We start from the raw sequence: 27564 nt of genomic DNA, 5'->3' as shown, positions 1-27564 counted from the left end.
CCAAGAAGAGAGAGATATTTACATTTCCTTCCCAATTTGATTTATGCAGGGAGCACCGTCTTAAAGTACAAAGGTAACAACCTTTTCCAATTGATTTCCTTTTCCCCTTTCCAATAGAAATGTCCTTTCCTTTCGTGCACGAGTCGGCGTCCAGCCAGTACCCATGAGGGTGATCTGTTATTTCAATACGCTTTCCTTTGTGTCTCACTTTTTTTTTTTGTTCTTTCTTTTCTCATTTTCACTGATTATTTCTATTTATATATTAAATTAACGAAGCATTTGCATAAAGTAATTCTTTCTTTTCCAAACCTTTAATCTTAGTAAATATAGTTCTTTCTTAAGAGGTAACATAAACGGCCTTCAACGTAATAAATAAGAATATTTAATCAATATATAAAAAGAAATCATTAATAAAACATAAAATTATATATAATTTGTACCGCACTGAACTCTTGCAGGTCTTCGACTGCTTGATTCTTCTTTGAATTCATTTCTCTTTCTGTTGAATCTCGCGGGATTCAACAGACCTACACTGATCTTTCACTTCTAATTCTCTAAAATTCAACATAACTTTCTATCACTATTATTTTGATTTAATTTCTAAATATCATTAAAATGAAATTGGAAGGGAATTCACTTTTACCAACGTTTGCAATGGAACTTCTCAAATTCTCAAAATCCTTCTCTCCGTAATTCCTTTTTCCTCGCTTCAATCCCTTCCTAAACCTTCCAAGAATATATTGCTACTTTAAATTGAAGTAGGTAAAGGAATTTTTATAGGAAAATCCGAAAGAATGTCAACTAACCTTATTTTCCCTTATTTTTCTCTTCGAGTCGTTCTTCCCCTCGATGCAGTCTCCCAAATCATACTTCTTTAAAGCTGTGAGAAAGAAAGGAATGATCGATCTTACGATCGAAGAAGATTATTTACTAAATATGGAAAACGAAACTTTACTCGCTCTCCCAACGAAACCCTCGGTCCGTTCCGCCCGTTCCTGTTTCGCTACGCGATCTGTTTCGGTTCCGCGAACCTGTTCTGTCGGGCCATAAAAAGGGTGGCGGTCGGGTGAGCCGGGCCGAATGAACCGTTGTCAACGACGTACTGTCCTATGTTTTTTTAGGTAGTGAAGAATCTTATTCTGTGAAATTTAGTTAAGAAACTGGGGATAATCACTACTAAACATTCGCCCTATATCTTGAGTTTTGTTTAAGAGAATAATTTGTTATGAGTCAAAGACAAAAACACTCTAGGTTTGTTTTCTCTAGAGATTTTCATGAATGCTAGGTAAGTTTGTGAAGTTTCCATAAAGTTATGATGAATGACGTTTTTGTTGGTAGGTTCCAGATCTACCATAAGCATTTTGTCGTTTTTTGAAAGAGAAGCAAAAAACTATGATTGTTAAGGCGAGAAAAGATATACAAAGTTGGTTCATTATTTCCACCTTCACCTGAGGTGGATAAAACGAGCAATCTACTCTAATATGGACAAGCCGCTTTATTCCTAATAAAAACACAAGAAATACTCTCAATTATTGATCTAATATCAAAGGAACTAGGATATGCGAGCAAATAGCATGTTTAGTGACTTTAATCCCAACAATGATTGTAAGCATCATTTGATCTTTGGGGGTTCTATCAATATTTCTTTGAGAGAGTGAAGGATTTCATCCCAGTTAGTCAAGGTCGAATGTTAGTGGTTTTAGTTTCACATTTTTCAACAAGCGAGTTTGTCTTCTTCTTTGTGCTTGACCTCCAATGTTGTTAAGGATTCGAGAGAGATTGCAATGGAGGTATCATGTTTGATTATGTTCCAGGACCTCACATGCGGAGTTTTTGCCTCCACGCTTGGCAGAGTAAATAAGTTACTTTCTTGGCCAATCTCCTCGAAAACATTCTACAAGAGTGAGAATTTATGTTCTTGATTAAGGGAGAGTTTGGTATTCTCATGATCTTTGAGATGAGTTGTTCGGATGGAGAGGTCCAAATTGTAATGTTTGCAATGGGATGGATTTGTTTGAACTGGTCATTTAAAACTTTCTTTTACGTTGAACCGATCATTTTTTCTCTACAAGGTAGTTAAAAATTGGACATGATAATAGGGATAATCCTCTTCTATAGTTTGGGCCTATATTCTCGTAAAAAGCAAATCAATGATATATTAAGCTATAAGCTTACTAAGATCTTGAATCACAGTAAGGTTCTATATTGTTACAAATATACAATATAATTTGCCTAAGGGTGAAGAATGCGCAAGGTTCCTAATTTCAAAAGCAATTTTTCTAGTGGCTCTCGGATTTTTGTCATTTTGAATGTTTTTGATAAGAAGATATTGTGAAAAAACAAAATTTCAATTAGAAAAGTTCGGAGATACATCAAGTTGTTGAAACTTGAAAATCATAAATAGAAGATATGCGTCAAAATAGATAGCAAAAACTAAAAACAAGAAAATGCAAAAATAAAAATGTTCCAAAATGCATTTTTGCAAAGTATGATTTTTAAAATATGCTCAGATACGTAAGGATATCTTTTCTTTAACAAATCTAATGTATGATAAGCCTAATATATATTTTCTTACGTAGTTATGAACAAGTAGATCTCTGCACTTTTAAACGAAGTATGCTCAGCCAAAAACTGCACTAAGTATGACCTGCGCAGATTTATTTTGCTTAAGCACAGTCTAATTAACAAGTTAATTTAGATTTTTTTTGTATTTTTAATGAGAATAAACTTATTGATAATAATTAGTTATTATGTAGATTCATAGAATAAATAATGGTGAAAATACAAGGAAAATGAAATGGCTATGGGAAAACTTGACAACCTTAAAAATGCAATCGTGATAAATAAAGTTGACTTTCATGTGGTTTTTGTTGTGGGTTGTGATCTTTTTTTCTTTTGAAGTCCATCTCTACTGCCTTGCCATGACACCCTTAGAGATCCTTGATGAAAGAGAACACCAAGATACACAAAAACAAATGCACTTTAAAAAATTTATTTTAATTCATGTTCATCAATCCGTAAAACAAAGGTGTTGTCACATATAAAAGAATTTTGCTTATATGAATAAGAGAGAGGCTAAAAGATGATTAAAATAAATATTAATGCCGTTAACCTCATCTTCTTCTTATAGCTCCTTTGTGCCTATTGTACTTTATTAGGAGCATGATGGTGCTTGAGAGAGAATAACAATTGCACTTTTTCATATTGATAGTTTTGAATACTAAGCAAACTGATTCTGGCCCTGTATGTTTCCTCCCTGGACTAAAGCAATAGACAGATAACCAACCACCATGTTACTCCTAACGGTGAGTTCCCATTAAATGAACTTATATCATCATCCTCATTTCGGTATTACTGAACCTGTATATTCCTGAAGTTTTTATTGCCAGGAGATATTGTTCAAAAGAAAAATTTCCTTTCGAAATAATTGATAGCCATGGTGACCAAACAATTACTCTTAAGAGAGATATAATAAACGAGAGCATTCCAAAGTCACCATTTACATGAATTTAGATATAGAGGAGGGATGATAACAGATGAAAACTGTTTGATCATCAGGAGGGCGCAGAAGTCCAGCCAACATTTCATTGCATATAACCTGTAGATAAAGGCAGGGCTTATCCTTGGAATTGGTTGCAAAACTCTAATTCAGATGAAGCTTGAATAGAAAAGCATGGCAAGCAAGAAGTGATCATTTTGATCACCCAGGGAGCATATCAAGGACCTGTGTTCTCGTAAGTAAATCGTACCATTTATTAGTCCTGGCTTGTTCATCTATACAACTTTACAAAAACGCAAAGCTTTTGTCCACACTAACATGGGCGTCGGTTACATGAATCTTTTCGCCATTGGTGTTTTGTTAAAAGTCAAGCTCATTTAAATCTAATAAAGAAGAGAACATTCTAAAGATTTTTCTAACCCTAAGTCTTTTAGGTCTACACTACCTTTCTTAACACAATCAAATCTAATATCTCATTTTTCCTAATCGGTCATCGGAAGGCCTCTCATTGTATCGTGACCAAAACCATCTAAGGCGACTCTCTTAATCTATATTCCATTAGGAGCTATTCCACTCTTTCACCTATATTCTCATTTCGTAATCCTATCTCCAAGGTAAAGCTACTCAATGCCACCAAGCATCCTCACTCTGCAACACTTAACTTGGTATTATGCTGCTTAATTTTTTAAAAGATTTATGTCATGATTATTCGACAAGTTTTAGCGCTTGCTGTCGACTACCTATACTATTCTTCACTTTTTTCATCCAAGATTCATGTCATCGTATATAATTTTTGGAATAAATATAGAAATTGGGGATCTTATATCACTAATTAACTTACTTTTAGTGTTATTCTTTTTCACTGTTTGCTTTGTACTCTGAGATTAAGAAGGGAGATGGGATTTGTAATCTGATAAAATTTCTAACATATTGCAAACTAGCTCTTTAACACTTGTACCAACATTTTCCGTTGATTTTTTTACTTGTTGAGACAAAAGAAAACCATGACAATCAAATGATTGGAGATTACTCTTCTCCTAGTATTTTATTACTATTGTATAATAATGTTTTGTTCTTCTAGGAATCAACTTGAATAAGAACACACATTCTTCTGTTTAATGCTCTTCAATGGTCTTTCTGTTGCGCACCTTTTATTAGTCACTGAATGAATCTGCTCTCATTTATTGTTAGGGATTTAGACGAGAACTTGCAAAAGGCTCTTCATAAGTACCTGGAAGTAAGAGGCATCAAGAGTTCTTCTCTCCACAGTTTCTTGTATGAATACATGATAAATAAAGGATGAAAGGGAGTATCTAAAAATGGTTAAAGAACCTGAAGGAATTTCTTCTGAGATAATTTATAGTGTGGAATATTAAAGGTTTTTACCTTGCAAATCTGGCAAAAAGATGAATGGCGAGTTGTTTCTCCTGTTTTCACTGAGTTCTACCTCTAAGGTATTCTCCCTATAACTTCCATATGCTCTGTCCCAATATTCCAACGCCTAACAACCCCAACAACATTCAATATGTATTGTGCTTATGTATTATCTTCGAAGTATATATTATGCCAATGATAATTTTCATCACTTTAGTGTTATTTCCATAAGAGATTTCTTATATGATTTATATTTAAGAATTTATAATACATAAAGATTAAAGATTATTTAGGCTTTGTTTAGAAATAACTATCTTATTATTTTCTAATGGCTGGTATGAAGAAAGAAAATTTTTGAAGTAAAGAAAATATTTTTTTTAGTGTATTTTTTTAAAAGCAGTAAAAGATAGTAACTAAATAAAAATTATGATGAGTGCTGAAGATAAAACAGTAAAAAAGTTGTCTAAAATGAAGTTTAATCACCGCTTTCATTCAACCTTCTATTGTGTAAATAAACTTAATTGCAAAACTCATAATACGCATACTCATATTCAATGCACTTTTCAAAATTCGAATTTTTAGTACTTTATCATATAATTTAGGATATTATGTGTTGGGGATGGTATTAAACATTGCAAACAAACAAATGAGAAAAATAGAAAAGCAAACAAAAAATAAAGGGCCAGATTTAATATGGAAAATTCAAATCCAGGAAATAATTTTGGAGCCCCATCCAATATCAAGAAATCTATTTATGACAATGGGGAAAAAATAAGTAAGAAATTCTCTTCTATCTACTTCATTAATTTCTTAAGAAAAATAAGAATAACCGTCCTAAATGAACCGTAATCAAAGGTGATAGTAAAGTAATAATATCTTTATTGTATAACCAAGCTTTTTATTTGGTCAAGTGTTGACGTTACGCCGCCGACCCGACTCGAAAAAACTTTGGGTTCCGATCACACCTATATGTGAAATGTGTCGAGTTTCGGGTTCAAGATTTCTGCACTATCTAAAAACGGGTCGGATTCGAGTTGACGACCCCGAAGCTTGACCCGACTTAACCTTGGATCCTTGCATGATGACTGTGGCCTAAGCTCCAGTCCACTGTCAAACCACGCCGCGCGTGATAACTACGACCTATGCCCGTGTTGCCACTCTAGTTCGCTAGCACCATCGGCTCTGATTGGCAAGCCCCGACTTTGGCGACCTCCGTCCTATTTGCCGTGCTTGAGTTGCCTTCGACCTCTTGCATATACTTGCAGCCTTCCAGGTCGAGATCGAGCCCCTCCTCCATGCAAGTCCACCTCCTTGCGTCCTGCCGTCCTTCACTCCGATCTGCGTGAGATTCGACCCTCGCCCAGGCCCTACATCCCGTAGGCTCGCACACTCTAAACAATTTGTGCTGTGAAGGACAGGCATAAGCCTGGTTCTCGGGTCGGATCAGGTCAAATCCTGAATAACAGTCTGGTCGGTTTCGAGTTGGAAATCCTGACTCGTTTAGCTATACTGGTCCGGGTTCGAGTTTAACTCATTTACAGTCGGGTCAACTTGGTTTTAGACCCAATCGCTTGTTACACCTGAATTGACACCTAAACCACCATGAAGAATATCATATATATCTTTCACGATAATCATGTTGTTTTACTTGTAGTTTATTTGATTATGAAATGATAATTTCTATCGCTTATTTCTGAATTTCAAATAACTTTAATAGAATAGTTAATATTCATCTTAATGACGTGGATATGATAGTGTCTTCTCTTAATTGTAAGTCGATTTTAATAATGACAAGAACTTTTTAAACAATTTTTTTTATATTTAAATACGTTGGTAGAATATCATATTATATATCACTCACAAATAAATGCAAGTGAGCAAAAGACAAACATTGAGGCTAAAAAATGGAGTATAGACGTCCAGGCGAATGTCGTCGATAAACCGGTAGAAGTCCGCTTTGGGATAGAACTTGGCGAAGAGTGAATGCCCGACGTCGGGAGAATCCGACGTCTGTTTGGTGGCAGAGGAGAACTCCAGGCTTCACTTGGGCCAGAGATTTCGGCGTCATGAAAGACTCTGTTTGTTAATTGGAAGAATTTCGCACCACGCTGAAGTTGGGCAGCATTCCGCTCGTTTCCCGAAAATCCGGCAGAGTTCCGAAGCGTATTTCAGGCGATGGGAAGAGTCAGCGCGTGGCCGAGGGGAATTCAGCCTTTTCCCCTTTTCCTTCTTCTTCCCTCTTCTTCTGCTCTCTTCACTTCTCGTTCCTTTGGTGTAGAATGCAGGGCTCTTTTATAGTTTTTCTGGGATGACAATGGCCTGTAAAATAGTTGTGAGATCAGGGGCGAATTGTGAGTGTGTTTGAATGAACGGTCGATATTTGAAATCCTACGATCATCACCGTTCGTGGACATTTGAAGGCCTTAATGATGTTCAGGAATTTGCGATCTTGGGCTCTGTCGGATTCGTCTTCGTCGAGCCGCTCGATTCACGGTATAAGCTCCGTTACAATCGGAGACCGGTTTGGGTAACCTCAAGAGTTGCGTTCGAACCCTTCGCAATAGGCGCTTCGGGTCTTTGATTCGGTACTTCAGTTGGGCTCGTTTGGTCGAATTTGGTGTCGTTGGGCGTATTTTCCGAGACGCTCAGTTTGACTGTAGCTCGCTGACAAATTGGAAGTTCATAATCGCTTTTCGGAATTTTAATTTTTGAAGGTTTCCGAACTGATTTTGCCTCGTAGATTCGTGCCCAATCATGATAATTTTCTGATAATACTCAAACTATTTATTGTAATGTGTATGTGCGCAAGGCTGACTCGGCGAGCTTGCTCGATTTAGCTCGATATATTCAACTCTTAGGCCAAGTTGAATAGCTAATAAGCCTAAAACTTGAGCTAGTTTATGCTTAACTTCTTAGGATGGAGAGCGCCCATTTATGAAATATTTTAGTATAAATATTTTAATATATTAAAAATAAGCTATGACAAAAGATTGAAAATATTAAAAAATTTTTCTCAAATTTCTTATATTAAGTGATTCTCACTACTAAAAATTGAATTCTTGTTCAGATAACATTGTTATACGGTTTAAAACATAGAGTTGTAGTCTGTGTAAATGATTTACTATGCCAGCAGTTAACCGCCTTCAAATTGTGGCGATTAACTTCTCCTAAGGTTATTTGGGACGGCTTCTACTGCTCTTAAAGCAACTTTAGTACAAAATAAAATTTTGTACTAAGAAATCTGCTTTAAAGAAGTAGAGCAAACGTACAAACGTAAGCCTAAATAGTGAGCGTTAAACCAGCTGTGCATGTCCCTCTTATACTCACTAGAAAAACAGCTTTTATATATATATATATATATATAAATTTTGGGACATTTCGGCCAATTAAGAAAAACTTACACACACATCGCATATACAAGTCTCGAACCTAATACCTCTTAGTTGATAATCTAAGCTTCTAACCAACAGACCAAAATAAGCTCTGTAAATTCACTAACACCAACAACAACAACATCAAGCCTTTGTCCAGCTGCATGGGGTCGATTATATGAATTCTTTTTCGCTATTGTGTCATGTTAAAAGTCAAATTCTCACAAAAAATTTAATTTTGTTTTCTAAGTGGCTTGAAGATTCGTGCATGATTGATTGGATTTTGAGCTATTGCCATCAGTGACATTCAATTCCACGTGTCCGGGAGACGGCCCCCTAAATGAGAAAATAAAAAATGCTTTCTTCATGTTTCACGTTTCAGCGAAACAAAGTTTTGTTATGTCGGTGGAGCCACTTTCCACCAAGTTATTTTTATTGCCTTTCTTATATATATGCGAAAATTTATTACATAATGTGGCTTTTGAATTTTTTTTTTTTTCAAATTTTTTGGTCTATCTATAATAATAAGCATGTAAATATTTTTTCTCTTCCAATAAAAACAACCTAAATGATATCAAATTTTTACTTATTAATTGTTGCGGGCTAGAATATATGCGGCGATAGAGTTATAATCATACGTCTTAGCGTTATACGGATATCTAGCTCACACAGTGAACACAAGATTTTTTACGTGAAAAAATGTGGAAAGGGAAAAAATCATGGGGCCTAGCCCAGTTAAAAATAATTTCACTAGAATTCGAGTAGATTACAGTAGGTTGACTCGTCCTTAAGGGGTATCAGATTACAAATGCCAACATTATGGTTGAAATCTAGTGACAAATTGGGATGAAAATCTAGCGTCATTTGGTGGTTCGTCGGAAGTCTGGAGTTGGTAATTCGATGTTGGTTTGGCAAAACTTTGGCGTCGGGCGATGTTCCGGTGGAGCTCAGGGTGTTAGGTGGTGGTCATGCGGAGCTCAGGGCGTTAGGTGGTGGTCATGCGGAGCTCAGGGCGTTAGTTGATGGTCCAGTGGAGCTTAGGGCGTCATGTGGTGATCCTGCGAAATTCCTGGCATCATGTGGTGGTTCGGTGGAGCCCAGGGCATCAGGTGGTGGTCTGATGGAGCTTAGGGAATCAGGTGGGGGTCCTGCAGAACTCTGGTGGAGCTTAGAGCATCAGGTGTTGGTCCTGCGGAACTCCGATGGTGGTCGAGGAGGCAAGAGCAATCTCCGATCTCTCTCTTTTCTCCTTAGGATTAGGGGGTCCCTTTTCAAGAGTAAGGGAGGTCTATTTATAGATTTCCTATAGTGGAATGACCCATAAATAAGACGAGAATCAAGGGTAAATAGGGAGTGGTTTGGATGGATGACCGATATTGAATCCCTTGATCGTAAACATTTTGCTAGATATTTGAAGGTTTTAATGATGTTGGAATTCCATGATCTTGGGCACGATGGATTCGTCTCGTCGAGCCGCTCTATTCGACTATAAGCATGTCACGTTTGGAAATCATTTGATAATCCAAATTGTGGTTCAAACCTTTCAAATGTGCTTCGAGCCTTTGATTTGGACCAATTTGGGCTCAGATTTGAGTTGAGTTTGGTGTCGTTAGGCTTGTAATTTTGAGACATTCAGTTCGGCTATAAGTTTGCTGAAATCAGAGTTCAGATGGTCCCAATTTTAATTTTGTAAGTTTCCAACTTGATTTTTTCTCAATATTCGTAACCGATCAAGATAATTTTTTGAGGATGTATCATTAATATTATTATGATTGTTGAAAGAAAGAAAAAAAAAAACTAATAGACCTCCAAACTTAATATCAAAGTATAAAGTTGAATATTGCCCTAATTTTTATCATATTTTTATTTTTATCAAATCATAACAGCTCTTTTTAATTAATTTCAAAAAAAAATTATAATGTATAATACGTATTAGACTAATTCGAATAATATCTATAAGTAGAATTTGTTTGTCGGAATTTATTGTTAGATTTGTTGAAAAAGAAGTATGGAATAAATTGGAATATAGTATAAAAGTAATGCAATATATTTAAAATATTCGAAGTTGTTTGGATGAATGCAATATAAATGATGATCAAATTTGAGGGAGACGGTGATGACAGAGAGCAATTAGGAGATGAAAATGGTGGGAATTGGGAGAGAGATATGGTAGTGATAGACGGCAATGACGAGCGGGCACGAACAAGAGCGGATTAACTTACAATTTATTTAATGTTCAATTAAAAATAAGCAAATATAAAATACATCAAATAAATATTAAATGCAACAAAAGATCATACATAAAATTTCTTAAAATATTTATATTTAAAATAATTTAGAGCTATCCTTCGTCAGACTCAAACAGCCTCTGCCTTTCGTGTAAAGAAATTAGTAAATTACACTGGAAATTTTTGGCATTAAAATACTCGATCCTTCAGTCCAGCTCGGTCTAGAAGCTGCCGATCCTCTTTGTGGCTCCTCAGTCCTCTCTAATCCCTTCTCAAATGGGCGACCCCACCGGCGCCGATAACCGTCCAACTGCAGCTGGTCCGGCGATCTTTCAGGGAACAGACTACTCCATTTTCTGTACAACAGTAGCCCTCACCCTCTGGCTCGGCGCCATCCACTTAAACGCCGTTCTCATCATCGCCTCTCTTCTTCTCCTTCCCGCCCGCATCGCCGCCTTGTTTGTCCACCCTTCCTCCTTTTTTACTTAATTTCCTTTTTCTCTGTTTCTTGCGTTATATGTTGCTTTATTTTGCTTCTTCCTTTGCAGAGTCTTCGCAGTGCAGCTCTTCTTTATGGTGATTCCCCTGAATGATAAGGACAAGTTGGGGCGGAAGCTGGCAAGGTTCAAAATTCAAAAATTTTCTCCCGAAATGATGTGAGATTTTCTTAAAGCTGAATTTTGGGATGATTTTGGTTTGGGATTATTACAGATTTATCTGCAAATATGCGGTTGGGTATTTCCCTTTGACTCTCCATGTTGAAGACATTGAGGCTTTTGATCCAAATCAAGCTTATGGTGAGTAGCTCAAATCGATTGTTAACATCCATTTTTGTTACAAGACAGGGCATTGATGTCGAGGTTTTTAATTCAAACTGGGATAGGAGAAGGTGGGGTTTACTTGGAGTTTTAAGAGATCTAGCATAAATCCCAATACTGACGTTGGGAGTCATAGTTGATGCCGATGACGTGCATTGATAAGTGACGACGTGTGTTACATTATTAGTGACTGTATGTAAAAAATTTAGTATTCGCCAGAGTAGTTAGGCGATCATAGTTAGAAGATTATATGTTATTCAGACAACGGTGTTCGAATGGACGTAGCTGAGAAACGATTGTCAAAAAGATTATAGTTGGTGCAGTGGTTGGAAGGATTGTATTTAGACAATATTGGTTGAAGGATTGTAGTTGTGCGACAATATTTGAAAGGATCTTAGTCGGGTGCGGTGATCAGAAGGACTATATTAAGTTAATGATGATCTGAAGGATTGTAATTAAGTGATGATTAGGGATGTTAAAATAGGTTTTCGAATAGGGTTCAGATCAAACCTAAAATTGACCCGCTTCTAACACATTCTACTCGTTTGTCCAAATTAATGGGTTAAAAAAATCTAGACTAAAACTTTACTTGACACCAACCCGACCAACACAACCCAACCCACTAACCCGTGAGTGCAAGCAGGCGAGTGAGGGCCGGGGCAAGGGAAAGCAGACGAGGCCACTAGGGCTAGGACGAGCAAGGGATGTCGTGAGGGCAAGGGCAAGGTGGCAAGCACAAGCGCAATGGGCAAGGGGAGATTCAACCGAGTTAGGGTGGGTCAAATGAGTTGTTTTAGTGTTCGCAGGTTAATCTGTACCCGACACGATATATCAATTGGGTGAAAAAAATTAAACCCAAATCTGATCCATTTGTTAAACAGGCCGACTCAAATATGTAATTTTGGGTCGAGCTTTAGGGTCATGTCATATATTGACACCCCTAGCGACGATGACCAGAGGTGTAATGCCTCAAGATCTTATTTTAGAAGAATTGTCCATTCTATCACTTAATTAATCTACTAGAGTACTAATCTCATTTCGATAAATAAAAACCAACGAAAGCAATCTCTAAATTCTTTTCTTCAATTTACAATTTTGATCATTTCCCAAAATTTATAATAGTCAGGATATAAATTAATACATTATCTCTCTTTTTTAAACTCCTGACTATAAAAAAAATTTAAAATGCAGAACAAAAGAAAACTTGAGAAAGTTTGATCTGTCTCACTAAATTGGATCATACCTTCTTCCTAAAAACATACAAAAACTACGAAGTGAATTAACAACTCAGTAGGTGTGAAACCTCTTAAGTAAAATAAGCTAAACTCTTAAACATTAAGTATGCTGTAATTATTGAAATTTCTTTAAGAAAATCCACAGTTAAGCGTGCTTATTCTAGATAAATATTGGGATGAGTGACCTCCTGGGAAGTTATACCAACTAGACAAAATTGTGAGACCCTTAGCCCAAAGAGGACAATATCTCGATAGTTAAGAATTTGAGCTTTTATAAATGGCGTCAAAGCAATACACCAGCCAGAAGATGGGAACTAAGTGTCATACAAGACAAAGTGCTATGCCATGAGAGCAACCTCTTGAATCCTATATAGGATAAAGTGCTATGTGGCGGGAATCATCACTTGAATTTGTAGGGGCTACCTCTAGAATCTTATCTGATTGGTGGATAATTCTGGGATAAAGACATTGACATGAGCGCCAGTTACTTAAGTGGGGGAGATTATGAAACTCCTCAGGTAAAAAAAGCTAAACTCTTAAACATCAAGGCACCTTTTGGTGTAATGATTGAAATTTCATTAAGAAACTTCGCAGTTAAACATGCTCATCCTCGAGAAATCATAGGATGGTGACCTTCTGTGAAGTTACACCAACAAAACAAAATTGTGAGGCCCTTAGGCCACAACGGACAATATCTTAATAGTTAAAAGTTTGGTCTGTTACAGTATATTACTAAAACGTACAACTATAATCAATGCAAGATAGTGAAAGCAATATGCATATAATAATTCAATAGTATCAATATGAATATGCAGGCAATCAATGTGAATAGTGTCATATCATATGAGCAATATGATCAGTGCAACTATATATCTTATAAGCAATGATCAATAATCATATAAAGGATCAATAGATTCTATCATTTTTATTTTTGTCGGTTATAAAATAGTTTATATAATGATTTACGAAATCAATACACTTGTATTTATATATACATGTACAATATATGTGCAATGCATGAATATTAGGTTCCTATCAAATGCATTATTCCAAACATCAATTTTATCAATTATATCAGTCTTATATGTAGTGTCTTATATATATGCATGTTTTATAATATCAATATGATATATAATATGTATTATGTCACGACCCGGCCCGGATGCTCGATCTAACGAGGCGGGTACGAAAAGTCGGACGATAAAATTCATTAAACATAATACTACATCATTCATGATAAAGAGCCACTAAAAACACAAAATATATTTTACCTGTTGTCATTTGCTCATCGTCTTCTGTAAACATGTTCTTCTCTTTCTGCCATTTCTTTTCTTAGGAATTACCTGAAACATTTAAACTCGTGGTTTGAGTTTACTAAGTAAACTCAGTGGGAAATTTTTGTAAATTAATCATTAAAATTAATTAATTAAGATATTTTCAATCCTTTCTTAACCGTACTTCTTTCATTTCCTTAACTTATACTTCTCTTGATATTTTTCATTTATATCAATTTGAAGTAATTGTTATCTTTAATATTTCTTTTGTATTTCCTTTTCCCATATGATTTGCACAGGAGCACCGTCTCAAAATACCCAAAGATACTACCTTTTCCATATGATTTCCTTTTCCCATTTCCATAGAAATTTTCTTTTACTTTTTCGTGCACGAGTACGGCGTCCCCAACAAGTACTATAAGGGGGTGACTCCTGTCATTTTCAATACCCTTTTCCTTTATTCTCTTTTTCTTTTCTTTTCTCATTTTCATCCTTATTTTTTTCATTTCATATAACATAATTAACATGCATTTTCATAAATATTTCTTTTCTTGTTCCATAAGCTTTTAAACCTTTATAACATATAGATTCTTTCTTAAGACTATAAAATCATAAAGGTTTGCCTTCAACATTTAATAATATAAGATTTTTTTAATAAATTATTTAGAAAATTGAAATCATCAATAAAACATAAATAATATAATTTACCCACTTTAAACTTTTCAGGTCTTCGATGTTTGATCTACTTTTGAATCAATTTATCTTCTTGTTGAATCTTCGCGGGATCAATACTTATGATTTGATCTTTCACTTTCTAAAACCCTAATTTTAACAATAACTTCTATCAAAATAATATTTTGATTTAAATTCTAAATATCATTAAAACTGAAATTGGAAGGAATTCACTTACAATTTTGAATGGAGACTTCTCAAACTCTCAAAATCCTTCTTCTCCAAATTTTCTTTTTCTTCGCTTCAATCCCTTCCTTATCTTTCAAGAAACATATCATTCACTTTGGATGAAGTAAATGGAGGAAATTTATACGATAAATCTGAAAGAAAATCAACAAATCTTTCCCTTAATCCTTATCGTCCATTTCTCTTGTTCTTCAAATCTCTCCCAAAACAATACTCTAATAACGATAAGAATGAAAATGAATCATTATTTCCTGTCATTGAAAACAATCGTGTGCTAAAATTAGAAAAACGAAACTCACTTCGCTCTCCCGCACGAATGCTCTGTCGCCCGCTCCTCTCAGTTTCGCGCGAACTGTTCTGTTCCGCGACCCTTCTGTTCGTGGTATAAAATGGGTGGGCCGGCCGGTTCAGTTGAACCGGCCGGAAGAACCGGTTGTCACATATTATGTATATAATTTTGTTCATGTAAATCATATGCTTTTGTATCCATCTTATCAGTCATATCACGTGCTTGTATCAATCATATCTTGTATTATGTACAAGTCGTATTATATCATATCATTTATGCAATGTATCATGCGTGCTAATCTTATATACCTATATAAAAAATATAAGCAAGATTAGACATCCAATTATATGTGTCAGTCTTTCTTATTCAGCCTTGTAGGCCAATCCTATAAGAATTAGTCTAAATCATCTCGATTCTATTTTCAAGAATCAGTCTTATATCACATATCATAAGTCATTAATCAGGTGACTTTCATGTAAGAAGTTGTCACTTCCTGCTCGTCGATGTATCATATCATATCAATCAATCTCCTTATACCTCCATTTTTATATCACTTTGGATTACACTACAAACCTTATTTAAAGAAAAGCTTGTCGGCTCACCCTCTTCTATAGGGTAACATGTATCTAGCCAACCTGAATCAGCTAATCATTTCTAGTTAACCTAAATCATTAAATAGTTTGCAGCCAGCCTTTCTTGCTTTTACATATATTTCAAATCATATAAAGAATAATCCATATACTCTCAATGCAATTATTAGTATACTCATTAGTATGCATGTAGTATACCAAAATGCATATTCACCTAACTGAACATAGAATGTATACATATAATGTATTTTATGTCTAGAATAAGTCTCATATCACAAGTCATCAATCAGGTGGATTTCATGTAAGAAGTTATTTCCTGCCTGAGCGTATTATGTGTTGACATTAGTCTTAAGCTAACATAGCCATTCTCTTGTCTTACCCTCTTCCACTTGATCCATTTTGGACTCTTTTGACCACCAATTTACTACATCCACATATATTAACATCCGCATGCTATATGATTTTTCAAATCATTATTTGACTTGCCATCTCAGCATCCTACTAAGCATGGCTCGCCCATTCCCCTTTTTGTCTCTCTTGAATTTAAATAAAAATTTCAAAAAAGTCTTGGAATTGACTAAAATTGCTCCATAACTCTCTCCCATAGTTTTAATGTATAACACATTAACTTAATTCTTCTATAATTTGCACAATCTTGTGTATCATCTTTATTCTTAAAAATAAGAATCAATAAACTCATTATATACTCTTCTGACATCTTTTTAGTCTTCAAAATAATATTAAAAAGTTTAGTAAGCCAAGAAATTCCTTCATATTTTAAACATTTCCACACCTCTATTGAAATATCATTAGGCCCAACAACTTTTCCACACTTTATTTTTTAAAGCCACTTTAACTTTAGTTTTACTAATACACCAACAACAAGAACAACATCAAGTCTTTATCCCACTACGTGGGGTCGGCTACATGAATCCTTTTTCTCCATTGTGTCCTATTAAAAGTCAAATTCTTGTTTAAATTTAATAAAGAAAGGTCATTTCTAATACTTTCCAACCAAGTCTTTTTAGGTCTGCCTCTACCTTTCTTAACATAAGTTAAATCTAATACCTCTACTCTCCTAACAGGGTCATCGGGAGGCCGCCGTTTTATGTGACCAAACCATCTAAGGCGACTCTCTCTAATCTTTTCTTCTACTGGAGCTACTCCAACCTTTTACTAATACATTGACAAAAATAAAAATCTCTATTTTCATTTAGGGTGCTAAGATGACTAAAGTCAATCATATTCTCACAATCTTCATTGAAAAGTTTAACATAATATATCATCCCCCTTTGTTGAATATCCACGTCTAATAAAAACACTTTTTTTGTATTCATCCTTAATTATTTCATTTGAACTATATCCTTACTACTCATATCTCTTTATTTGACTAACTTATATATAAATTTTTAACCCTCCTCAGTATCTAATATATTAATAAATCATTAGAAGCTAAAATCTTTACATTGCTTATTACTTTCTTAGACTCTTTACGGGTCTCTTTATATATTTTACAATTTTTAGAGTTTTTACATCTAAACCGACTTTTATAAAAATGCTTATTTTTTAATATTTTCTTGCTCATTTTGATTCACTACCAACTATTTTTATTATTATGAGTTTTTTTCTTTGATACTCCAATACATCCTTTGCAATATTCTTAATATCACAAATTATTTTTTCCCACACAACATTTGCTTTTTCATGCACAGATAAAATCTCAAGATCTAGAATCTTACTCTCAAAAATAATTTTGTTAGCGCTCTTTAAATGCCCCCATTTAATCTTAGAACAACGTTTTATTTTATTTTTTATATTTTGCCTATTCAACTTAAATTTCAAAACTAATAAGCGATGTTCGATATATAAACTTTCACTTGAAATAACTTTATAATTTTTGTAATCTAAATGATCTACTTTTCATATAAAAAATAATCAATCTTTGCAACCCAAAGTGTTAATGAACAAAATATTTTTTTTTCCAACACTAGCAGATCTTCAATAGTGTCAGCGTTTCTTTTCCTATTAATTACACTAGCAACCGAGAAAAACAATTAGAGATGGTTTCATCATCCTTCGTGTGAGCTTTCTCAAACTTGGCTCAAATATTTTGAGGTAAACTTGCATCACCAAGCTCACACTTTTACAGATGTTGCTTAGGTGATGTAGAACTACGTATGAATGCGATGATTTTGTAAGATCTTGTACAACTTTTGATTAATGAATAATGAAGAAAACAACAAGCATTTAAAAACGACAAAATAAAACGAGAGAGGGGTCACACCCGCTTAGGCTAAGTCATATAACCAGAGATTTAAAACTTTTAAAATAAATTAGAAAATAACATCATGCCGGAATAGTAGTTTCAATAAAAATCCCTAATCTAACAATAAGAATTAGTAAGCAAAGAAGTACACCCAAATCCCTACGTTTACTAAGCTTTAACAGAAGCAGATGGAGGTATCCTTTGTGACTACAATCAACTCACAAGAAAGATTAGGCTAATGAAAGACATGAAAAGGAAGAGTAGGAAAAATCTTCGTCAAGGATTGGTGGCGATCCTCCACTTGACATTCTATAACTGTTCTTCAGTAGCTTCCACCAACGTGTCCAAGATTCGTTCGATGTAATCCTCGACGGAGTGATCGATCATCGGGTTGATGTAGAAGAAGGTTGAATGTAAAATGCACACAAATCCGTGCTCGTCGTAGGTTAGGCCATATTTAGTTTCTGGATCGGCCATGCATGGATGCTTGATGACGAAAGTTCTCCCAACGATTATTAGCACTCTTGACTATTGTTGAAGAGAAAGAAGTTTCTCGTCAACGGAACGTTGAGAAGAGGCCGGCCAAGGAAGGAGAGCTCAAAGGGTTTTGCTTTGATCTTGAGAGAGACAAGAAATAAAATCTGAAAATAATTTCAGATTTTATAAAGAAGGGGATTAGAATTTGAAATAAATTCAAAAGGGAAAGGGAGGGGGAAGGGGTGGCGGCAAGGAGGGAGGCTAGGGATTTTTTTCCAAAATCAATGTTAGATTTTGGAAAGAAATAAGGAGGTATGAGGGCTTTGAAAATTTCGGCCAAAGAGGATTTGAGAATTTGAAATTATTTCGGGTTTAGGAAATAATTAATAGAGAATTAATGGGATAGGGAGAGAGGGGGGCCGGCGGCATCATAGGGTGAGAGGGGATTGGGGGCAAGTGATTGGGGGTTCCTATTTTGGATTTAGGATTTAGGAAAGACTTAAATTAACTGCAATTTAAATTTGAAATTCAAATAGGATAAATTTAAAAACTTTCCTAAATAGATTTAAGAATTTAAGGAAGATTTTAAATTTCAAATTATTTAGGTTTGAATTCAAAATCTGCCCCACTTACTCCAATCCAAATTAGGCAATGAAATTTTAAATCTGCCCCACGTACTCCAATCCAAATTAGGCAATGAAATTTTAAGGTGGGAAGGAGGCTAGGGCTGGCGGGTTGAGGGGGTTTCGCGTAAGGTGGTCGGCGGCTAGTGGGGGAAAATTTGTGGAGCTCGGTTGGGAAGAGATGATGGCTTGGAGATGGAGATGGTTGGGATGTAATGATGTCCGCCGGTGCTGGTGGAAGGGGAAAGGAAAAAAGATAAGGAAGAAAACCACGAACCCGGCCGCCTCCAAGGTTGGTGGGTGATCCGATCTCCCTCTCTTAGGGATTTCTCTCCAATCAAACTCTCAAGCTCTCATAAGAACTCATGCAAGGAAGAATTTTTTTATCAATCATTTATTACTTGAAAAAATAAAACAAGGGGCTATAAATAGCCTAGTACATGAGACTCAAGAAATAGAAAGACGAAAATGCCATCGGGGCTTACATACGACATCTCTTTACTATAAGGGTACGACGAGAAATAAAATAACATAAAATAAAACGAATACAACGACTCATAAATAAAACAATACATAACATAAATCAAAAGTACAATAAACAAATCGTGGCTGTAGATCGGCGGCCACGCCTTTGATAAACTTTCCATGATCTGATGTCCCCATCATTAGGATATCCCAGGCAACTTTGCATATGTTTGCTTCTGCAATCTTGTCAAAAATGCCTACGTCTTCTCCTTGGCAGATAAAATTGATACCCTGTGATCCTTCATCTTCTGCTCCTCTAGGAGTTTTCAATAATCTGCATTAAAACTAGCTTTTTATGGTTAATTAAGTTCAACTCCCATAGTGAGGATCTCCCAACAATCTTGCGATCCTAATGATGTTCACATCTGGATTTGGTATCTCTCGTAAAGAACCTTTTTATGCTTGGGGATGTGAGGTTGCGCCATGTTAACACCAACCTTTATGGTAGGAGGCATTTTCTGTCACAAAATTTTTCATTTAAAATAGGATAGGAGGAACTGATGGGCTACTGAGGTGGTTACTTCACACCATTTTAAAATTTCACATTTCTTCCATATCTGTTAGCTCACTCTCTTTTTCTTTGTGCACATGCACACACATGCATATAAGAGAAGGAGAGAGAAGAGAGGAGAAGCAATATTATGACAGTAATTTTCTTTTTTTTTTTCTCTCTTTACTTACATTTGGTATAAAGGCAGGATTATCAAATGTTGTATTATATTTTAAATGAAACTCAGAAAGCTCCTCAAGCAGTAATATAAATTTTGAAAACCCCAAACGAATGCTCCTCTAGTTAATCTCCTTAAGTGGAGTACGCTTAAAGCTTGTACCTTTCCAATATAACTGCACTATCTATTTGTGAATTATGTGAAGGAATCTATTGATTGCAGTGTTTGGTTATGAACCACATTCAGTCTTGCCCATTGGTGTTTGTGCTCTAGCTGACCTTACAGGTTTCATGCCACTACCAAAGATTAAGGTCCTTGCAAGCAGTGCTGTAAGCTTTCCTTTACACATTGTTACATTCATTCTGAGAGTTTTGTTGTTCAAGGCTCTACCTTTATCTTATTTAATCGACCTTTATTTGGGTTCAGGTCTTCGTTACACCATTTCTTAGGCAGATTTGGACATGGCTGGGGCTAGTTCCAGCCTCGAGAAGGAATTTTTACCAGTACTTGGAAGCTGGTTACAGCTGCATCATTGTGCCTGGTGGCGTACAAGAGATGATTCACATGAATCATGATTCAGAGGTTTGAATTCTTATTCGGTAGTGTTTACATTATTTTGCTTAATCCTGTTAATTCGTTCAATTTATTGTTAAGAAATTTAAACCTTTCTGCTTGGCGGGAAACATGATACTGGTTTTTGTGATGACAACAAATAGGACCTTGCTTTTAGTGATAGCTGATAAGGAAAGATGAAATGGTGGGAACCGTGATTTTATAGGTGAATGCTCATGTTAGAAACTTTCTGTTTGTTCTAAAAATTGTCCTCTTTACCCAAAATAAATCCCAGTGCACAGTGTGGAGGTTCTTAAATAGATACTTTCTTGCATATGATGTAGTGAATTTTACTAAACTTAATTCTGATAAAAACCTGATGTGTATCATTTGCGCTGATTTAAAATAAGGATGGATGGAGATTTTATTTCCTGCAGAGTCAACTTTTTTTGGGTCCTATCTTAATGCTGAACACGTTTTCTCAAAGTTATCAATAAGAAAATCCTTATATTTTGCAATTAATACTTTATATCATTAAAATTGAAGTAAAGAAAAAAAATTATGTAATTCATGTCAATAGGAGAAAGAAACATGTGTGAAACAATAGAAGGATATAAAATCTAAGTACATGCGTGCATTATGCACGCTATTTAATTAGGCCACAAATTGAACATTTATGATTCTTGTAAAGGCCATCATGAAATTAGAAATATTATATTCTGATGACTATTTGAGCTGCTAAATAATAAACCAAGTTTAGTAATTGGTGCTAGATCTTCACTTAGAATTCTGTATAACCGCAACATTTGATCTTTTTGATGATAACAAAGCTGTCCTATCAAGAAAACTCTAATTGGATTTCGGATGTCTCTAGCCCACAAGTATGGCGCCGCAACGCTGCGAGATTGGCTGACAGTTTTCTTTCTCATTTTTCATTAAGGGTTGCATCCTTGGTGGTTTTGTATTTTTTTCTTTGTATGTTTTGGTGTGAGAGCAGTGCAAGGGTGAAGAGAAGCAAGGAGAGATTGAGAGAGAAGAGATATTTGTACTATTTCTCGTAATTTTTTATAGTGAATTTTTTTGGTATAGTGTGGTTCCGTGTTTTTTCACCGGTTTCAGATTTTTCCATGTTAAATCCTGGTGTTCTTTATTTCCACTACATTTTCTCTTTCTTGTTTATGTTCGTTGAGTAGTCTACTTCCCCTTTTTCGATGCTTGGTTTTCTCTTTCTTTTAAACCACACATCGAACACAAACAAGAAAGTTAAAATGCAGTGGAAATAAAAAACACTAATATTTAATATGAAAAAATCCGAAAAAAAAAACTATGGATCTACACTAAACTAAGAAATTTACTATAAAAATTTGGCAGAAATAGTATAGATTTTTCTTCTCTCACTCTGTTCTTGCATCTATTCACCCATGCACCGTTCTCACAGAGAACATACAAAACCACCAAGGGATGCAACTCTTAATGAAAAACTAGATATAAAGCTGCCAGCCCGTCTCTTAGCACTGTGGCGCTCAACTCTCTATTTCTAGTTTGCCTAATAGTGTCGCAGAGCCGGGAACTTGAGCGTCGTAGCGCTCCGCTCTTTGTCTTTCTCCATGCAAACTATGTAGCGCCAAGACACTCGAGTATAAAGTGCCGCTGCGCTGTACAATTGTATGGAAAAAAAATTTAGTGCAAAGCACCCAAACCCAAGCATGGAGAGGACCCCTGTAACCACCTAGCGAGCATCTCAACAGATTGAATTGAATTCCGAGGCATTAGTACAATCGGATTGATCAATACAATTAGATTCCATATAGAATTAACATCATCATGAATACCAGCATATTGCAAAGCTAGCTTTAATATATTCAGGTACGTAAAAGTCTACTGAGATGCTAGCATAAAACCTATTTGATTTATCTGCCAAGTTGTGTTTTCCAGTTTTATCCTTCTTTTTTATTTTGAAATTCGCCTTCTAAAGACAAAGCTTATGATTCATTGTCAATATTATAGGGAAACCTTTCTTATATAATAAGTTTATGCTCAGATTTTTGTTCTGGTTTTTTAATTAGGTCGCTTTCCTTAAACTGAGGAAAGGATTTGTAAGGATAGCAATGGAGACTGGGCGACCACTGGTCCCTGTTTTCTGCTTTGGTCAGGTGAGGACTTGTACAGTGACACATAATTGGAGAAATAGTTGGTAACATTTGCCATAAATTCATGATAGAAATAATGCAAATAGTTGGTTACTCCTTGTGACATTGTTATTTATAATTGAATAGTTTACGTTATATTGTTTAGTTGAAGATATCATGGAAATAAAAAACACTAATATTTAATATGGAAAAATCCGAAATCAGAAAAAAAAAAAAAAAACTACGGATGCACAGTAAACTATGAAAATTTGGGAGAAATAGTACATATATTTCTTCTCTCACTCTGTCCTTGTATCTATTCACCCATGCACTGTTCTCACATTAGAACATACAAAACCATTAAGGGATGCAACTCTTAATGAAAAACTAGATATAAAGCTGCTAGCCTGTCTCTTAGCACTGTGGCGCTCAACTCTTTTTTTCTAGTTTGTCTAATAGTGTCGCAGAGCCGGGATTTTGAGCGTCGTGGCACTCCGCTCTTTGTCTTTCTCCATGCAAACTATGCAGTGCCAAGAAACTTGAGTATATAGTGCCGCAACACTGTACAATTGTATGGAAAAAAAAAATTTAGTGCAAAGCACCCAAACCCAAGCATGGAGAGGGGCCCTTGTAACCACCTAGCGAGCAGCTCAACAGATTGAATTGAAATTCGAGGTAATAGTACAATCCGATTGATCAATATAATTAGATTCCATATAGAATTAACATCATCATGAATACCAGCATATTGCAAAGCTAGCTTTAATATATTCAGGTACGTAAAAGTCTCCTGAGATGCTAGCATAAAACCTATTTGATTTATCTGCCAAGTTGTGTTTTCCAGTTTTATCCTTCTTTTTTATTTTGAAATTCGCCTTCTAAAGACAAAGCTTATGATTCATTGTCAATATTATAGGGAAACCTTTCTTATATAATAAGTTTATGCTCAGATTTTTGTTCTGGTTTTTTAATTAGGTCGCTTTCCTTAAACTGAGGAAAGGATTTGTAAGGATAGCAATGGAGACTGGGCGACCACTGGTCCCTGTTTTCTGCTTTGGTCAGGTGAGGACTTGTACAGTGACACATAATTGGAGAAATAGTTGGTAACATTTGCCATAAATTCATGATAGAAATAATGCAAATAGTTGGTTACTCCTTGTGCCATTGTTATTTATAATTGAATAGGTTACGTTATATTGTTTAGTTGAAGATATCATCTTTAAAGTTTCTAATCTTAAACAACAAATTGTTCCTTTATTGACGAATTTCTACCTGCATCATTTCTGATGAATTTTTAGTCGCATGGATTTATTTGTATCCATTTGTTTACCTGGAGCAGTCTCATGTCTACAAATGGTGGAAGCCAACAGGGAAAATCTTTGTCCAGATTGCTCGAGCAATCAAGTTCACTCCTATTATCTTCTGGGGAAGACTTGGGTATCTCAAACATGTCTTGTTATGATATTTCGCAAATTTTAACTAGCGGGTTCTGCATTCTCAGTGTTTCATTATTTAGCTAGGCTTATTGTTTAATACACTCGTTGGCTTTACTATCTTTTTTGTCACTTTGTAGATCTCCAATACCTTTTAGGCAACCTATGCATGTTGTGGTAGGTAGGCCCATTGAGCTCAAGAAAACTCCAAAGCCCTCGAAGGATGAGGTAAAGTCCCATCCAGTTCTTTAATGCACGCTATATTTTTGAAAAGCTTCTTGATGGGAATGAAATGATATGACAATCGTCTAAAGAAATTTGTTCCTCTTGTAATCGTCACCATCCTCATTAACCTTATCTTAAGTATTTGATGTTCTTATAAATACTCATTTTTCATTTGATAATTGAGTGTTGGACGAGAGGCTAAATCTATTTTGAGCAAATTCTTTCTTAACAATTTCTATCAATGTTATTTAAATATATTCATTTGCTTAGTTCTTTGTCACTTGTCCGTCTATCTAATCGATGGATTTTCTTTGTAATATATTCAAATGATGAAATTTTATTTTTACCTTTTTTCACCAGCCTTCTAGAACAATAATTCCTCAATTTATGCCTCTTGTTTTTCCACAAATGCATATTATCATTACTATTTTAACCATGCGAACTTGACTATCAAAAATGTCTGTCATAGAAACTCTCATGTTCATATAATATAGTCAGTTTTATAAAGTTGCTCCCCTAGTAGTAAGTCATTTTTATCTGCAACTAAAGTATTCCGCTTTAATGAAGTTGTATCTTTTATTGCATATATTGCAGATAAATGAGGTTCATGAGCAGTTCATTTCAGCACTGGAAGATCTTTTTGAAAGATACAAAGGAAGAGCAGGATATCCTGACCTCCATTTGAGAATTCTATGACATCTCAGCATTGCAACGATGGCTTGGAAAACAAGCTGGATCATTGTAGTTCATCCTTCCAAACTTTAAAAAATCCTAGTAAAAATAAAGAGGCGTAGGATTGGAGGATGATGATGTAACAAAACAATCAGTCTCCAGTCACTCCTAGAGCTTCAAGGTCAGTTTGTATGGAATTATATTCTAGTGAAATAGAACGAAATCTTATAGTTTTCCATGTGAAATATTTGTCACACTTTTTTCTAGCTTTTTCGTATCATCATTTTGATTTGATGGCTTTATAAGCAAGCAAAATAAAGGTAGTAGACTAAAGGAATTATGGGAGACAAAATCACAGAGCTCTTTTTGTATAACTAAGAATTCGCTGAAATGCTAGGGCAAGTTCTGGTGTTGATTCAAAATGCTTTTAGGACTGTAAGAGCCCATTGAAATGTAATTTTGAAATGTTGTCACGCAAAGCAGGTTGTAGGGGTGTTCAACATGTCTAATTCAGATTTGCTTCAATAATGATTGAACTTAGTGATGACTGATGACAGCTGGAAAATTTGACCCACTTATTAAATGAGTTGAAGATCAAGAGATGAAATTGAACATATTTATTGTTGGGATAAAAATGATTTCTTACAAATAGTCTATGATTATTTAACCTTTTTCTCTAAAATGGACATGATGATTAGATTTGTATATGACAACTAAAAAAGAAGGGTTTGAGCTTTTATCGGAATATAGATGAATTCCATTTTTAGATGGGTTAAATTCAAGTTTTGGTTTGGCTCACATTAAGGTGACTAGATTTTTTTTTTCTTTTTGGTTTCTCTTTTTAAGCATGCAAAAAATGTGTGTCTTTTTGCCAAATTCCATTAGTAAGTATTTGAACACCAAATCATGATAATCACCAAATCATGTGACCATTGGATAAGTAGAACAATTTGAGGTGTGATGAACAGAGCCCTGCATTGGGTACCCATACTCACATCCACCCATGTACCCACCCATACATTGGATAAGATTGCTTCATCCACCCAATGGGTATGGGTGGGTATGGGTACTCTCATAGCCTTGTGGGTGGATATGGGTGGTTACTCAACATTGGGGGATAAATCAATTTACATTGATAATCATTGTATATCATATATTACTACAATCCTCACTACATAGTGTGCACAACTTAACCACACTGCAACTACGATAAATTCTAATATGCTTCTTGAAAGTTTTCAATTAGAGCAAAGGGAAACAAGCCTCATCGCCATCAATTTGTGGCAGACTGCGTTCAAAAAGCATGAAAAGTGGGTGGGTATAGGTGGGTATGGCATCCCAAAAGTCATCATGGGTGGGTGAAGCCCGTCTAAGTAAAGCATTGGTACTGAATGGGTACCCAACCAGGACCCCATGTAGGGCTTTGGTGATGAATTAAATCAATCTAAGGATCAACCTTTTCAACAATAATAAAAAAATCAACCATAATGTAAAATTCATCGCCTTGGCAATATGCCATTTTCTATCATTGAGATTATCAACAACTGCTACATCTTGTGGAGGTGTATTAGTGGTATTGTTTTTTTTTTTTTTATTCTTATTTAAAAAATTTGAAGGCACCGCAAGTACCAAAGGTTCATCCCTTGTAGACTTCCCACTAGTCAAAGGAGGGTGATGATGCATATGCACATCCTTCGTCTCTTCAAGAACAAGGAAAGATTCATTTCAGCAATATCATTAGAATTAGTTCCATCTGAGTGTAATTCTTCAGCCACCATAAATACATTCTCAGATACAATATGCCCTTTAATGTCTACTCCACCAGCACAGTTACAAAAGCAACTTTAGGAAGAACCTGCACATTATAAACATCCTGAATGTTCTTGGCCTTATTAGATTAAAGCTTCGTTTGGGACAGCTTTCTTACTGCTTCTGTTTGGGACAGCTTTCTTACTGCTTCTTAAAGTAGCTTTCTAGTATAAACATTTTAATTTTTATATTAGTAATCTCCTTTAAGAAGCAGCAAAAAAGTCATCCCAAATGAAACCTAAGATGACACACCTGATCTTCACCTTCTTTATCTAAATCATTCCTTAATTCTGGATAGAGAGAAAAATAAGAAGCAATCTTATGATTGCTGCAAACCAAATTCAATTTTTTTCTTGGATGCAACGTCTAGCTCAGAATTGAACTAGTGGCTTGGAGTAGGAGTTGAGCAACCCGAGTTATTTAATATGTAAGTTCATAGGGCAGGCTCTTGGCATCGAGAAGTTCCACTTGAAAGATTTTCAATGCACACTGAGCATTGCTCGATCTTTTGGTAACCATCTAAACAAAACCAAAGTTCCATAAATAAGGCCCCTTTGGTATGCGCAGTTCTTTTCATGGCAGTGTTGAT

At 35.3% G+C, this 27564-nt stretch overlaps 1 protein-coding gene across 1 annotated transcript; it reads left to right on the top strand.

Annotated features, from left to right (window-relative positions):
- The first annotated feature begins 10650 nt into the window (after nt 1-10650).
- LOC110112107 (diacylglycerol O-acyltransferase 2D) lies at nt 10651-25432 on the top strand. The gene is made up of 9 exons (XM_020844203.2): nt 10651-10930; nt 11021-11095; nt 11184-11269; nt 20378-20484; nt 20582-20737; nt 22774-22860; nt 24176-24273; nt 24410-24497; nt 25089-25432. Exons 1-9 carry the CDS (start codon nt 10749-10751, stop codon nt 25188-25190), a joined length of 981 nt encoding a protein of 326 aa, XP_020699862.1. The 5' UTR covers nt 10651-10748; the 3' UTR covers nt 25191-25432.
- The last annotated feature ends 2132 nt before the right edge of the window (nt 25433-27564 follow it).

Source organism: Dendrobium catenatum, unplaced genomic scaffold (genome assembly GCF_001605985.2).
Source record: "Dendrobium catenatum unplaced genomic scaffold, ASM160598v2 fragScaff_scaffold_414, whole genome shotgun sequence".
NCBI lineage: Eukaryota > Viridiplantae > Streptophyta > Magnoliopsida > Asparagales > Orchidaceae > Dendrobium > Dendrobium catenatum.
Note: the sequence above shows the minus strand (reverse complement) of the source record. Positions and strands in the feature narration are given on the sequence as shown.

Excerpts from the sequence above, each read along its gene's own strand:
- LOC110112107 (XM_020844203.2), top strand. The coding sequence starts at position 10,749 with ATGGGCGACCCCACCGGCGCCGATAACCGTCCAACTGCAGCTGGTCCG. Across the intron at positions 20,485-20,581 it reads AGGTCCTTGCAAGCAGTGCT|GTCTTCGTTACACCATTTCT; the intron begins GTAAGCTTTCCT and ends ATTTGGGTTCAG. Across the intron at positions 24,274-24,409 it reads ATCTTCTGGGGAAGACTTGG|ATCTCCAATACCTTTTAGGC; the intron begins GTATCTCAAACA and ends GTCACTTTGTAG.